At 32.8% G+C, this 16,260-nt stretch overlaps 3 protein-coding genes across 6 annotated transcripts; 1 reads left to right on the top strand and 2 right to left on the bottom strand.

Annotated features, from left to right (window-relative positions):
* The first annotated feature begins 991 nt into the window (after positions 1-991).
* On the top strand, positions 992-4,181 carry LOC114424570 (fasciclin-like arabinogalactan protein 19). Of its 3 annotated transcripts, none has more exons than XM_028391426.1 (4): positions 992-1,328; positions 1,430-1,465; positions 2,101-2,241; positions 2,318-4,181. In XM_028391426.1, the coding sequence occupies exon 4, from the start codon at positions 3,118-3,120 to the stop codon at positions 3,997-3,999; it is 882 nt and encodes a 293-aa protein (XP_028247227.1). In that variant the 5' UTR covers positions 992-1,328; positions 1,430-1,465; positions 2,101-2,241; positions 2,318-3,117; the 3' UTR covers positions 4,000-4,181. The 3 variants fall into 3 exon arrangements, with proteins under 3 accessions (XP_028247227.1, XP_028247225.1, XP_028247226.1); XM_028391424.1 differs by having other exon boundaries at positions 3,129-4,181; XM_028391425.1 differs by lacking the exons at positions 992-1,328; positions 1,430-1,465 and having other exon boundaries at positions 1,472-2,241; positions 3,129-4,181.
* Positions 4,182-7,910: 3,729 nt separating this feature from the next.
* On the bottom strand, positions 7,911-10,379 carry LOC114422226 (COP9 signalosome complex subunit 8-like). Of its 2 annotated transcripts, XM_028388467.1 has the most exons (6): positions 10,255-10,379; positions 10,054-10,149; positions 9,883-9,962; positions 9,540-9,721; positions 8,536-8,643; positions 7,911-8,261 (listed from the first exon to the last, which is right to left on the bottom strand). In XM_028388467.1, exons 2-6 carry the CDS (start codon positions 10,135-10,137, stop codon positions 8,122-8,124), a joined length of 594 nt encoding a protein of 197 aa, XP_028244268.1. In that variant the 5' UTR covers positions 10,138-10,149; positions 10,255-10,379; the 3' UTR covers positions 7,911-8,121. The 2 variants fall into 2 exon arrangements, with proteins under 2 accessions (XP_028244268.1, XP_028244267.1); XM_028388466.1 differs by having other exon boundaries at positions 10,054-10,273.
* Positions 10,380-11,532: 1,153 nt separating this feature from the next.
* LOC114422228 lies at positions 11,533-15,119 on the bottom strand. The gene is made up of 2 exons (XM_028388468.1): positions 14,261-15,119; positions 11,533-12,187 (listed from the first exon to the last, which is right to left on the bottom strand). Exons 1-2 carry the CDS (start codon positions 14,933-14,935, stop codon positions 12,101-12,103), a joined length of 762 nt encoding a protein of 253 aa, XP_028244269.1. The 5' UTR covers positions 14,936-15,119; the 3' UTR covers positions 11,533-12,100.
* Positions 15,120-16,260: the final 1,141 nt, after the last annotated feature.

Genomic DNA, 16,260 nt, shown 5'->3' on the forward strand with positions numbered 1-16,260 from the left:
CCGTCCCCCGTACGACACCACGCGCTTTTAAAGGTTGCGAATTGATGCTATCAACTTTTTTTTTTTTGTTTTTTCAATTTTGAATATCCTTCCTTAAAATAACTAAAGTCACGTAATTATATTTTAGAGAATAAATTGTAGTCATCTACTCATCATCATTATTGGTTGAAATAAAGGTTTTAATAATTTTATAATTCGTAAACGTTAATTTTAACAACTTTGTACGTGTAGTAAATTATGAATTTGTTTATTTAACTCTTTTTTTTAGTTTTTTTTATTTATTTATCAATAGGTATAATTATAATTTACTCTTTATAGTTTAATTATGTATTTTTTAAAAGTAAATCTTTTTATGAATATTTACGTGAGATAATTATTTTAATCTAAATTTTTAATAATTTAAAATTTATATATTAATCAATTCAGCAAAAAATTGTATGAATCAAGGAGATTATTGGGCGCTTTGGAACTTCAATATATATTTTTCATTCACAAAAGTTTCACCCGGTACCAACAAGGAAGGATGCAGAAGCTTGTGTGTATTATACCCAATAACTACACCACCATTGTCAATCTCTATTTCGATTAAAAAGGTTGTGGCCAATGGAGCGGTATTGTGTTTTCAGGTTAGGAAGGATATGTTGCAGAGGCAGTCATGGTAGAGTGTGTAATGGAGAAAGTAAGGAATCAAGATCAGATCAAGGCACGTGATATTTTTTTAATTGCGATATAAAGGCTAAAAATAATTCTTCTCATTTCTCTTTTAAAATCTATTCTCATCTGAAACATATAATTATTTTTTCTTATTTGTCTATCATAGTACGTCCTGATTAGAACATATCAACTATATCATACTTATTAGTTTTTTTAATATATAAAATTATTTAACATAATTTATCAAGGTTAATTATTAAGTTAATTATATATATTAATCTATTTATCATTTTTTTCTCAATTGATCTAATTTAGTTAATCATATTATAGGTTTTGACCTTGTGTATGTAAGTTTAAAGATGTTTAGGCACCTATAATTTGATTCCCATACATAATTGTCAGTTTCTTTCTAGTTTTCTCAATGGAAACTCGTTATAATTTGAAGAATGTTGTTGGCTTATGTGTTCTTATTTTTTTCCTTTAACAACTTGTTACATACCTCGTTTGCTTTGTAACCATGGCAGTAAAATCAGGATTTGTGTACATAAAGATGGAGTATCAACAAGTCTTAATTTCAGATATAGATGCCCTCATAATACTCACAAGTGCAGTGCCACAGACAAAACTTGGGTTTGATCCAACCAAAGGACTAAGACCAGAGTTCTATTTTGACGGTGATGCATATCCTGAACTATTACAGTTTCTGCATTATGCTTGAGTAGTTTTTTAACTTTATCACCTTTTTTACCATATTTTAATGATTTTTACATATTAGGTTGACTGGATTGGGCAGAAAAATCAATAGATGCTGGTGAGAGTCTATTTCTTTTTTCCATTAGTGGCAGTAGTAAAAAATTTGACAGGAGTTTTCATCTTTTCAGAAATTAAGAAAAATATATCAATATTACATAGGTTCTGCATATCATCCATATATATAGTCTCTTGATAGACTTAATGGAGACTGAAGATTAATTCCTAAGCTGCTATTAATATAGTCAATGTCCATGAGTGCTAAATGCATTTTATCGTGTAATACATGAACATAGTTTTTACTAATAATTTCTACTGTATCACCATTGAACTTCTGAGTAGCAAGGATGTGGAACTTTATGAGATAATAAATTGAATGCCCGATCAAGTCTTTAATAATGATTGAGCATACGAAGTTAAATGGTTGCTTTTGGTTTAATTTTTTACATTTCTGTTCTCTGTATGTATTCCAGTGGGACATGCACACACACTTTGTTCTGGAAACTATCAAAGTATATATATTTTTTCTTTTTAGAAAATATTACTTGTGAAGTATGCAGAGCATGTGGCCCATTTAGCTGAAGTTGCAGTGCAATGTGAACGCATGGGGTTGTGGGCTCAATATGTAGGCTGTGTACTGGTGTATAACTATAAGTATGTGGAGATAACATGTTTTTTCTCTCCCTAATTTACCAGGATGAATTGTCTAGCACAAAGAATCAACTTCTACAGGGTTTTTCCCCCGATGATGCATATCCATCAGGACCTCCATTATTTATGGAGACATCAAGACCATGCTCTCCTCTTGCTTAGACTGAGCTCCCAAATTTTGATGAGGTAAAAGTCTCCAAAATTTCATCTCCAAATTTTATGAACAGTTAGTGTTACATATATATAATGTAATATAATGCAGAGTTTGATTGAAGAGACACAGTTGGAGTCTGTTAATATGCCAAGATATGGTCCTACTGCTAAGTTAAACAATTGATTGATGCAGAAGGATCTTTCACTCTTCAAAAGTTGGAGACATTCAAGTCAAACAATTGTTTGTTTCTTCTTTTTTTGTTTAAAAAAAAAGTATATTTGTTTGTTGTTTTTTCTTCTTCGTTGAACGTTTTTTCTTAGCTTACTAATTAACAAGAATGAATAAACTTATTTGTGTGAGGATTCAACTAGGGCAAGTATCGGCTGCGCAGGTCACTTTGGCATGCGTTAATGGATAAATTTACTGTGAGAGTTATCTCACTTCTTTCCTTCTGTATCTTTGATGTTATTAAGATTTTTATTTTTATTGTTATCATAATTTCTTTTCTCTGTTAGTTTTCCTATTTCCCCATTCCTATTGTAAACGGAAGTTCAGTGATGAGAAGTGCTTTCAAGCAATCTATACTTAGTTCATCCAGCTAGTCGGAACTGAAAAAACACATACATACGTTACAAACTAATTTGAATATATTCAAAGATTACAATTGAAATGTCACAAAGCGTATTATTAATTTTTATTCTTTATTTTTTGGATTTGAGTTGATAATATAATAAAGCCCACGAAGATGCTGATTAACGCAGTTGTTCCAAAGCCCATCACAAAAACAAAGGACCAAGGAGGGTGGCAAAATTGCAATAAAATGCGAAAAGTATTAGCATAATGGTAGCAGTGATAATATTTTGAAAGAAAAAAAAAAAAAGCCCGCGAAAATAACCACCTTCTTGGAAATGACGTGTAGTTTGGTTCCAGTGTGGATGATGGTGGCGTTGCTTATGGTGGCCAACGGCGTTGGAGTGAGAAGCATACCGAACAGAGAGTTTGATTCGATGCTGAACACCGTACGAGCAAGAGGCTACGACCTCTTCTGCAACGCGATCGTGACCTCTGATCTCAAAATCGATATTCTCTCCGACGCAAACTCATCACGCGACGCCTTCACCTTCTTCGCTCCCACCGACGCCTCACTATTCGCCCTCGACATGACTCTAACGGCCTCGTCTTACACCGACACTCTCCGTTTCCACGTCGTCCCTCTCCGCCTCTCCCTCGCCCAGCTCCGCCTCCTCCCCGACGGCTACACTCTCCCCACGCTCCTCCCTCACCGCCGCCTCCACCTCGCCCACCGCACTTCCTCCTCCCCCGCCTCTATCTCCGTCGCCGGCGTCGACGTTGCTTTCCCTGGCATCTTTTACGGCCGTAACGTCGTCGTTCACGGCCTCGCCGGTATTCTCAGCCTTCGATCCAACAACTCTCCTTCTCCTTCGCCGATTCCTTCCGAAGATCGCTGGTTCTTCTCTCCAAGAAGTAGCCCTAACTCGCCGGCGAACCATCCGATTCTTGCTCCGTTCCACGTCACGAATCGGTCAGGTTCTCCCGCTCCGTTTGAGGCTCCGGCACCGGCTGCTTCGCCGGTTGATGCTCCAGAAGGTGAACCTGATTGGACGGTTTATCCTCCGGTCGCTGAGTCTCCGAGATATCCTGATTCGGCAATATCACTGCCGCCGGAGGAATATTCCGACTCGGCGGCTCCGGCGCCTGAAGGCATCCGAAAGTGTCTGAATCCAGATGAAGGATTGGAAGAGTCAGTCATGCAGTGCTATGCAGCATAGACTAGCTTAGTACTTTTCGATTTGGAACCATTAATTGATGATGAAATTCTTCAAGTTTCAGTGACCTTGAATGCAGAATAAGCTTGCTTTTCTTTCTTGTTTCTTTGCCCAGAATTGTTGTAGCATTTGGACTTTGAAATTTCAGTGTCTCTAGCAAATCAATAGAAATGTATATACCTGTACAAATTAATAAAAACTTTGATTTGTTGATATTTCTTATCTTCTGCTTGCTTCGTGATGTTGCATGCCCACTGTAAACGAATATTACTTACAAATATGCATCAGATTTGTCTAATTCACACAAGATGAAAAAATGAATTAAATAACTCTACTTTTAATGATCAATAAAATTTATACATTTGTAATTGAAGATGGGTTAAAACAAAATAAATATATAAATTCTATTTATCATTGAAGATGAAATTATTTAATCTTATTTTTATCTTGGTCAATTAGACACATTCATATGTATGACACCAAAATTTCATATACACCTTGAGATATATGATGAAAAAAAATGTAATAAGTGATGAGATATGAATTAGAAAAAAAAAGTATCATATATATTTAGAAAAACTAATATAATAAGTAATGTGATATGATAAGTAAAAAAAATAAATAGTATTAATAGAATTTTTGTTTGGAAGACAATATTAATAGAATCTTTACATTCTACACTGACACTAATACTTATGGGTTCATAGGCATAGCCTAAGCGTTTTCATGTGTCATATTATTAGTTATTATGTGTCTCTCAACTCACAGAATTCATCCCTCATTGCTTATATTTTGGATATCTGATTTTTATTTCATCATTAAAAAGCAGATACCGAAATAAGGATTGGGGAGTGCAAATATTTTTTAGTTTTCATCACCCTTCACTCCTTCAGGCTTCAGGTTCAACCGTTCGAGCATGGGATACTGATATATTTTTGCAAACATTAGGAATATGTGATGTGCATGCAATCAATTAAGTTGACTAAAAGTTGAATATTTTTATTTTGTTGACATTCTTAAGACTTCCATGTTGAAAAATTAGTACGTAACTACGTACCAGGATGAAAACAACCGTGAAATGATTTTTTTTTTTTCTTCTTTCATTGTGGAGACTAAATAAAGAGAAGGAAAAAATTATAGAACTCAAGTAAACTTTTTTGTTTTCTTAGAGGAAAAAAAAGCAAAATAAATAAAAAGTATTTCTTTTTCTCTATTTATTTTCACTCAAATAATAAGAAATTAATGTGAAAATATAAGTGGTAAAGGAATTTAGATGATTCAAGATCATCACATATTTATGATTCTAACCAATAAATAATTATGTGAAGTGGATAATAAAAAATATATTCACTAAATTATACATATCAATAACTATTTAGCAAAAATTAATTATAGGTTTAATTACATATTTAGTTCTTATAATTTTTAAACTTATCTTTTTTAATTTAATAAGTGAATTTTTTAGTTTCTAAAATTTATATTTTAATTCCTAAAAAATTCATGTCGTTAAATTTTTTAAACTCTATTAATTAAAGAATTTTAATGACAAAAACCTTTTAAAAATTAAAATATAAACTTCAGAAATAAACAAATCCACTTATTAACTAGGATAAAAAGAAATAAGTTTAAAAATTATAAGAATTAAGTGAATAATTAAATTATAATTATATTATCTCTATTGATTAGGACTATGGATAACATGATAATCCTAGACCACTTAATTAATCGTTATTTAGGTATATTATTAGTTTGATTTGATCTGATTTAATTATAAAAAGTATTTTTATAATGTCTACAAATTTCAAAATTATATAATATTTAATTCAATTTTATTGAATTATATCATTTGATATAAACAGCCTAATTAAAATTTAAAACTAAAATGCTCTACACTCGCCCTTTCTCATGATGGGTCAAACGGATTCACGACAACGTAGTGCACAAAAAAGACGTGTTGAAGACTAAAAAAATCATATAATAGAAATCTTTTATAGATGAAAAAAAAAAAGAAGAAGCAGTTCTTTTTTCTATTATGGGTTGAAAACAGAATGAGTCCTATTCTTAACATCCAATTTGCTCTTCTTTCTGAGGAAGGATCAGAATAAATCACAATCCTTATCATTGAAGGACTAGTTAAGTAACTTGCAGAAGCATATTACAACCCAACACATAAACGTGTGTTTTTAAATATAGAAAGCATGATGATGAATTGGTGATATTGGCTAAAAAAAAAGCATGATGGTGACATTAATTGAATAATAATAATAATAATAATAATAATAATAATAATAATAATAATAATAATAATAATAAAGCAATATTTAAAAAAAAACTAAAGAAAAGATAAAAAAAAAAAAAGAGAAAAGGGAAGACGTATGGTATATATAATAAGCGGTTAACAACAATTTAAAATAAAGTCCTATAAAATGATTTCTGGGGTCTGTTTTGGTTCACCATTATTTTTGTTTGTATCTCGCAATGGCATGCGAAAAGAAGAAGAAGAGGAAGGGTTCTTATATGTTCAGCGCAACGGAGATTGAGGCGGCGAGGCAGCTCGTAGAACTTAGCAATGGCAGTATCAGAGAAGTAGAGGATATATTAGCAGAAATAGAAGAAGATGAACGCTTTAGGAGAAGAAACAGCAGGTATCGCTTTATTCAAGATCTATATAACGTTACACAGCCTTTAAGGAGCCACGTTGAATCTTAGAAGCTAACTTCAATCCAAACTAGTGTATATAATCTTCGATACTTTTATTTGTAGAGGTTATCTATTGTATTTGAATCTTATGTAATCCTTCTTCTTGTAAGCATTAATCATAAGGTGAATGAATCATATGCGGTAAATAATTTTATGTTTCCACAGTCCCAGTCAGTGACAAATTCAGAATGGAAGAGGAAATTAATTTACAACATTTATCTTTTTACACTATTTCTTGTAATTATTATTTTAATCACGGATTTTTCCAGAATACGATTTTATGTTCCCACGGTAACCGCAAGTTTGCAGTTTATTGCTAGGCAGGGCAACAATAACATTGGTTCATTAGCAAGTTTACCCAATCAGATTATTTCTGTTCTAACAAAGGATATTACAACAACACATTTAATACAAGAAAGCCGACTCAATAAAACATTAAGGCATGTTTTAGTGAAAATAAATTAGAAACATTTCTAAAAGAAAAATGAAATAAATTTTTCATAAGAAAAAATTAGCTTTATACATAAGTTGATTTTAGAAATTCTCTTATAACTTATCTAAAACATGATTTTAACTTATACATAAGGTTCTTAAAAAAAACTTATAAGATTTTTTTTTGAACGGCTATACATAAAAGGTAATTTTAACTTAGGGAGATATTTATTTCATTTTTTCTTCTGCTATAAATGTTTTTGGATAAACTTATTTTCTTCCATTTCGATATTTTTACATTAGTAAGTAAAAATCCAAAATCCCATGTATAATGGCATACAAAATGATTGGATTAGATTACTTTTGAAAATTATGATCTAATTAATATTAGTGCTAATATTCAAATGTGTTTGGTGAATTAAATTATATTCCAAACAAGGAAAATCATTTCTTATGTAAATAATTCTGAAGATTATGATAAATAGTAAACAATCATTTTTAGTTAACTTTCATATTTCCATTTTATCTTTAACAGTTAATTTAAATTTTAAAAAAACCATTCTAAATAACTTTTTGAATTCTTTACAATTTTTCTACTTGAAAACTAATTAATTTAGACAATTTAAACAAAATAGATTATCTTAAACCCACTTTTCACTTAACGTGTCTAAACATAAAATTTATTTCACACAATCTATTATAACAATAATCAATCGCATCTTGTGGTTTCTCCCCAAAAGAAGTCTAATGTCCAAATTTGTAACTGTTCCACTGTCATATAAGAGACATTGAGAGAGGCAATGTGAATAAATACCAAGTGAGATGCAAATTTCACCAATCAGTGCTAAAGTTCAAACACATACAGGGTCAGCTACAAAATTATCAACAGGTTATATGCACTTTCACGCATCTTCAAGAACATAGAACATATGATTGATCAATTTGAGAATATTTTAGAAAATAAAACTTCTAATTCCTACATAATTAAAAGCTTCAATGCTCAAGATGGAAGACATATTCTGTCAATCGCTGCAATTTACTCGGATCAAGTTTCTGCTCTGTCACAACAGGTTGCTTCTTCACAATAAGCATCTGAGAGGCAGGGTCCACAGTCCAGCCTTGCTGCAAAACATCTAAATTGTACAACCAAAAATGTCAATAATAATAACAGAGAGGGAGGAGGAAACAAACAATTGATAAAATTTAAGCCTTTGCCAGAAAGAACAAATACTCTGCCAATGGAAGATATAATTTTATAGATAGGTCATTGTTGTGATATGCAAATTGTCATGATCAAGCTTAGCAACCAAATTCACCATCAAGAATCATGATCATCTTTGGGCTTCAAGTACAAAGTGTAATCAATATCCAACTTCTAAGGCTTCGAGGATAGGGAAAATAACTTACAATTTGTAGCATCATCCTCATTCATTCCCAGAAATAAAGCAGTGTCTTTAATGCTTATCGTAGAATAAGCAGAGAGAAGCAGCTGAAACATCTCCTTTGTGTAAAGTTCTGGAAAAAGTTTATTGGTATTAAAATTTTTGCTGAACTAAACATCTTTGAATAAAATAAAGGTGCACAAGACTTGTGAACTCAAGCTATATGGAAAAGCAATCCAAAACCAAGAATCATATTTAATAAACCAATTGCAGAAGTTACCATGGAAGTAGTACATTACTAGTTTACTACTTTTAGTTTTATACAATATCTATGGAACCTTTATCTTCAGTACATGTTGCCCCAAGAAATTACAGCATTCATCTACATCTTTTCATGCTTAAATAACAGGGAAAGGGAAGTCCAATAGAAAACAGATTTTTAATCACCAGTCTTTCAAGTTTTAACTATAATACATTTTGTTCTCATCAAACTAATTCTAAGGTGCTATTGCTTTCATTCATTACAGCAAGCATAGCAAAAAATAACATTATATATATATATATATATATATATATATATATATATATATATATATATATATATATATATATATATATATATATATATATATATATATATATATATATATATATAGCACCATATAAAACCAATAAAACTTGATACAGATTAATTGATCCATACATCCACACTTTACCAATTCACCCACACAGAAATTACCGAGTTAGTTTCAGTATAGCATACAGTCTATGATCAACATTCAACAAAGGTAACACGTAACTGGTTATGATAAAAGTAAGGGCACCATTTTAATAAAGCAAGAGTCGATGATAACAGCTTCATTCTCAGAAACTGAACAGAATCAACACATATACAGTTAGACGGTTAAGAAGATATTCAAATTCAAAGTGAATACAATCATGCCTTAATTATAGTGAAAACACAAGAGTTTCTACAAAACTCACTTATGTCAGCTAAAAACACACACTAGAAAACTGTTAAAGTCTTGCCTGAAAATGCAGCAACTAGGGTTTGGAGTTCCTGAGTCCAATCAAAGCCACGGATTGCCTCGTGCACTCCGGCATAGTCACGTAACCAGAGCTTCTGACCAATTTTCCAAACCGCGGTGACTTCAGGCTGGCTCTCTTTGATTGAGGAAGGTATTGACTTCCAAAGAAAGCGCGCACTATTGCTGCACACAAAATCACAGCAGCACTTCCAAATTGACATAAATACATAAAAGATCAATCAATTGTAAAACAGAATTTATTTATTTCAATAAAAAATGTGAGTAAAGTAATAGTATTATTCATTTGATTGACATGTAAAGCGGGAAAAAGTGAAGAGAGATACATGTCGTGAACATAAATGTGAGAGAGGAGGTGAATTGTGTAGGGCCAATCGTCCTGATAAGCAATGCCCTCAGCTGCAACCTGAATTGAAGTAATCAGAAACACAAACCCTAAGGAAAATGAAAAAATAAAGCCCAACACAATCAAATAGATTATAGGTAGAAATAGGTGCCTGAAGCATCAAGTTGTCGCACACATCCGCAACCTTGTCGTACGACTTCGAATCCAACGCAGCCCTCACCGAAGAGAAATCCATCACTCCCAATTCCTATAGCAGCAAAAAAACCAAAGAAGCTAACCTCGATTAAAAAAAACCAGTTAACGCGAGTTGTTTTACGCAACCAAACACGGCACTACCGTAGCCATACGGTACCTCAATTCGACGCGAGTGAAAACCAGCTTCTGCTCCTCCAGCCAAGGCCTATATATAGTCTATTGCAACGACGTCGTTCTTACTTGCGTCTATGACAGTGCGCAAAATAGTGTGCGTTCCTCTTAATGGGTCCAGCCCAACAATGTATTGGGTACGAGCGTGTGTGAGGCCCAAAATAGTCTTCTTCTTCTGTCCAGAGACCGTGGAGCGACCAAGTGCTGGATTACCGTAATGATTAGTGATTTTTTTTTTCGTATGAAGTATGATCAGTGTGACGGCAATAATTAGACTAAATGACCCTTAAGTAAAAAAAATAAAAAAGGACGGTAGTAAAGGACTAATAAAGGTACATTATAAAAAAAAGGACTAATTAATGTTACCGCATTCCAGTAAAAAAAAAGGTTACCATATTAATGGGCGAGTGGGATAAGTTTGCCATATATGGTTATGTTAACCTGACATTTTAGAGTAATTAGGTAATGAGTTTCTCAAAATGAATTAATTAATTAAATCATTCAAGTTATTTATTTGTTTAATTAATTAAAAACTCTTGCGTAAATAATTACATGTGTTCTATATCTTTTTTTACCAAACATTTGTTCTATATCTATTAATGTTTAATATTAATTTTTTACAACATTCATGTTTAATAGAGATAAAATACTAGTATTGTATTTGAGTTGAAATATGTTATTTAATATCTCATTCCTGTAATAAATTACTATTATTATATTATTAAATAGGAATATAAGTGAAAACATAATTAATAACGTCAATAGTTTTCAATTTTTTTTTTAAAAAAAGGACATGGAACGAAAATAATATTTACATAAATGATTAATTTTAATGTTTTACAAGCTATTACATTGTGATTGTAATTATTATGACTGCATCAATCATATTTATGAAAGGACTCGTGTTTAAAGTCAAACTGAATTTAATCAAATACTACTATTTTGTTTGGAGTAATATATGTATATTTTGTGTCAAACTTAGTAGTTTACACTTCCTTTTCTTTCTTTTTGCGAGGTATATATATATATATATATATATATATATATATATATATATATATATATATATATATATATATATATATATATATATATATATATATATATATATATATATATATATATATATATATATATACACATCGAGTACTCATGTAAGTATTTAAGTGTTAACCAATTGAACCAAAATAGAAGTAGCGTTTATAGGCTCATGCATTCTCTAAAAATACCCCAAAAATCCGCGAATGGAAGACATAAAAAATTATTTTCTTTCCCCAAAAGGGCTCTTTGTGTTTACATAAAATTTTAGAGCCCAAAAAAAAATCCCACATTACAGATCTTCTTACATCAAATTTCAATAATGAAATAAGCAAAACTTCTGATGCACTTTTCAAAAGCAAAAAAAGATGAGGGAGAAAAAGGTTGAAAAGGGTTAAGGGGCAGAGAACAAGCAAATTAAGAAAAGCCCATGAGGATACCTCACCCACTCATTGGATGTACTTTACAGTTTACACGTTGTTCCGCAGATTTCTGTCTTCCAAGAGAAGTAACCTATTCCAATAAAATTTTGCAAAATTCTTTGAGAAAAATGTTAAATGTCCCTAATTTGATATCTATTCCAAAACCTTTTTCCTCAACTTTGCAGTTTAACAATTTGTTGTGACTCCTCCAATAACCATTCTAAATTCCCTCTAACACCCCATCCCCACCCAAATTTTCTCTCACTCCTTTCCCTTCTCATTTCTTCCTTAAATTAGTCGAATAAACCGAGGGTCAAGTGAGAAATTGAGTGGAAGATAAGGACATTGATACTGCCACCAAGAATGATATCATCAAACAGTCAATCCATCGAACCCACACTGCTTGTAAGTCAGAGATTGCTTTCTTGGACTGATCACTATAGCACAATCCACCGAAACCTGTGTAATTGAGTTCTTGTCGTTAATTTATTGGTAAAAGTAAATGTGCTAAATATAACTTAGATAAACAAAATAAGAAGTTGGAATAATTACATGAGCCCCACAACACAGTTTCACTGCTTACAATACAAAAGATGGGGAGTTAAAATGTTCACACTAGTAGAATGTGAACACAGAAGAATGATCTCACTCCCACCCCATGTGCCGCACAAACAGGATAGTCACATGGTAGAAAGTAAAATAATATGACAGTAGCTTTGACAATTCTATGCTTCGATTTTGGTCTATTGCAAACTTTGAATTGTAAAGTTAGATGAGGGCATAAGAAAACTTGCATAGTTAGTTAATCTGACATCTAATAGCATCACCCTATATGAACATGAACCCCCTAAAAATAAAAATAAAAGGCGAGTCCTCCGCATTAAGTTTCCTTTCAAAAAACAACAATTTTTTTGGAGAAAAAAAGGGGAATTAAGGACAAACACTATAATGAACATTATTAAGCTTTAGCTGGTGTTGACACTGTCGTGTAGTAGTTGGTACCCAGGACTGGACTAAGAATCCAGTGACCTGATTCAACTCTGGTGGGACCTAGCAATTTTATCATTTTCTTTGGACTTTTTAATCATTCGCTAGTAGCTAAAGTCGAGTTCTAACCCCCAAATTCCACAGTTTTTATATTCCTAATCCCCGTCACACCCCTATTTAATTTAAATAGTAGTACAATTTTTTTAAAACAAAATGCGAGCCCTCGATATTAAGGATTTCTCTATTTTTTTTTTATGCAAATTCTCTATTGTTATGCTTATGCCCTCATAAACCAGAGAAAGTGCACTAATCAAGGTGAGAAAAATTCTGCTAGCACACAGCAAAGAGTCACTGAGGCTATTAGAATGTCTAGCCATGCTATTCAGACAAATGCATAAAAGAGCGTGAAAATAAAGCACTAAACAGAAACCTACAATTAAGGGCAAGATTAAAAAAAAAAAAAAAAAGCGATGCCCCGAACTCGATTTCACGGACTACTATTTCTTAGTTACAGTAAATAGTGAGACTGATTTTGAACACATAAGAGTATAATCTTTTATTATAAAAATATAATAAATATTTTCTTATTTAATATAAAGCTATAAGCTATCGCTTTTAAACATTTAAAATCAATCTAAAGAGTCAGATGTTAGTAAAACCGTAATTTTAATTATCAACATAGAAAAGTACTAATATATATATATATATATATATATATATATAATTTGTATGTAACACGAGTCGTAAGAATGAAAGCCTATAAAAATTATAAAAAGAAAGAAAAGACCTAAAAACCGAGTCATACATGGAAAAGAACTCCTTTCACAAAGAGGCACTAATAGGCAGACTATGAGAGGGGGAATAAACATAAACGAAAAAACAAAAAAGTGGAAAGGAACAGCCCGAAAGATGTATCCAAAAATAAGTGAATGTGATCCAGCGGTGTCGCAGAAAACTGAAAAGTATGGCCAAGGAAAAAAAAATTGTATCAAATCATTAATAAGCCTGTGAATGTCAATGTCAATGTCAAGGGTGGAAGAAATAGAACTATAGAAGTCTCAGTATCTAATATCTCCATCTTGAAGACAAAAATTCATCCAAAACCAAAACATTGTATAATGTCTTAAAATATTAATATTAGTATCCTTGTATATTAAAACAAAATAGCTTTCGGCGCAGGTTATCACAGACAACGTGGTACAGTACTAGTGTTATCGGCAGCGCACGTTAGCGAATGGGGGAAAAAAGAAAAAGCAGAGGGTAGTGGAATTGGCAGTTGCAGCTACAGGAGGCAAGCCACCGTCCCTCCGCCACACTCAAGTCTCAAGTCAGAATTCAATAGCAAAAACAAAACAAATTTCAGAAGATGTATGTTTAATTAATCATTTGTAAGCTAACCTAAATTGGGAAAGTTATTTATGTTATAACAAGCCCACACTGGTGGAGGAAGATTCGAATTCCCCCAAAATTAACGAACTACATTTGCCGATAAAATATAAAAAAGAGGCAATTTGAATTGAGAAAAAGAGAAAGAGTGTTAGTTACCTGAACAGCAGGAGAATCGAAGTTGATGACGCGGATCTTGGCAGCAACGTCTCCCAAGACTCTCAGGTCGACTCGGTCGTTGAGGGAGGCGTCTCGGATCAAATCGGCGGCGTCCGCCTGAAGCAAATTGACGCGATCGACGGCGATGGTGGCGATCACCTGTCGGGTGCTGTGAGGTTGCTGGAAGAAGCCGGGGACGGTGGCTTTTCCGAGGGGGATGCCGCGGTACATGACGGTGAAGCTGGACTGGCCGTACCTGATCCCGACCTTGTTGGGGTTGGTGGCGGCGAAGAGGAGGCGAATGGTGAGAGACAGGGAAGCGGTGGAGGGGGAATTGGGTGTGATGCCCATGTACTGCACCCCGACTTGCTCCAGATCGAACTGCGGCTTCTTCGGCTTCACCGCTAGGATTATTACCAGCACCACCGCTAGCACCAACAGCGCCAGGAACGAGAATAGAAGGAACAGACAGCAACAGCATCCTTTGAACGACGCCGACGACGACGAACGAGCTGGCGTTGTCGGGTGGTACTGTCGGTATCCATTGTAATTTGCGGCTACTGCTGTCGGTGCCGCTGCCGCTTCCGGTGCCGCTGCTGGTGGCTGTGGCGGTGGCCATTGTCTTCTTCGCTCACCGTTAGGCTGTGGGTGGTGGTTTCCTCTTGGGGTGGTCATTCTCTCTCTCTCTCTCTCTGAGTGCGTTTGCCTGGGTTGTGTTGGGTTTCTTCTTCTATTGTGTCTTCTGTCACTATGTATTGCTATCTATAGCTATTACAAGTTCAGAACCGGACAGAGAGAGAGACAGAGAGAGAGAGAGTGTGGGTGTTTTGGCGACGAGGGTGACCTCTTCTTGTTGCTTTGCAAAGTAAATTAAAGGATAATATAATAATATTAAATAAATTGTACTCAAATTATTTATTCAATACTTCAAAACACAAAATCAGAGTCTTCCTATCTTTGTTCATGTTCTATATTATTAATAAGAGGATAAAACTGTTATAGTAAGAATCAAATTACTGTTCAATATATATATTCATAGGAGGAGTGTTTGTAGTACACTTATTATCTATACACACTCTTTCAAATTATTCAAAACTATAAAATAAAAAAATTATTAAATAAGATGTAAAACTTATTTATTTTTGTAATTTTTAATAAATTTTCACAAATAAAAATAATATGTTAAAGAATATATTAGAGAGGGTGATATTAGCATTTCTCATATTCATATGATTTAGTTTTTGATATATTGTAGTACATTGTTAAGAAAGATTAAGATTTTGAGTTGGTATTGCTATATGGAAAATTAGTTGCACGATTGTAAATTTGATCTGTTATAGTGAATAATAATTGTGTTCTTAACGTGAACGATTTCATATAATAAAATAAAATGAACAACAAATTCTAATTAAAGGGTATAAAAAATCAGGTTATAATCTTCATTTGGTAATTTCCTATATATTGCTGTCAAACTACATAAACATTTTTTTAATATTATGTTAATGTTAGTTCAGATTTTCGCCCACAGTGTGAAATCTTGTCATATGAAAATTGTGTTCTCTCACAAAGTATATTCTCGAGATTAGCACTAATCCTCTGCTTTATAGTAAATTATTATTGTTAGTAGTATATTATCCGAAGCTTAACTTATGTTCATATTATTATTTCAAAGTATGTGTAAAATCTTACAAACAAATTTTAAAGTGCACGTCTACATAATAAATTGTGAAAATATTAAATAGTATTTGTAAAGTAATAACTGACGTTACATTGCGAAGTGAAATGCTGATGAAAGACAAGTTGAAACATGGTGCTGACGAATGCCTGCTATTTCAACTCGATAAAGTGATAAAAATCTCCATGGCTCCATGTTTGTGCGGAACATGTTCTTTCCTTCTTAGTTTTGATTTTTTTTTTGGGGGCAGTGTGGGGATGTTAAAGCCATAAGAACAAGTTGTTGGGCTACAATGTTACAGTTGGGTGTATCTCAGATTCGGCCT

This window comes from Glycine soja, chromosome 8 (assembly GCF_004193775.1).
Source record: "Glycine soja cultivar W05 chromosome 8, ASM419377v2, whole genome shotgun sequence".
In the NCBI taxonomy this organism is placed as follows: domain Eukaryota; kingdom Viridiplantae; phylum Streptophyta; class Magnoliopsida; order Fabales; family Fabaceae; genus Glycine; species Glycine soja.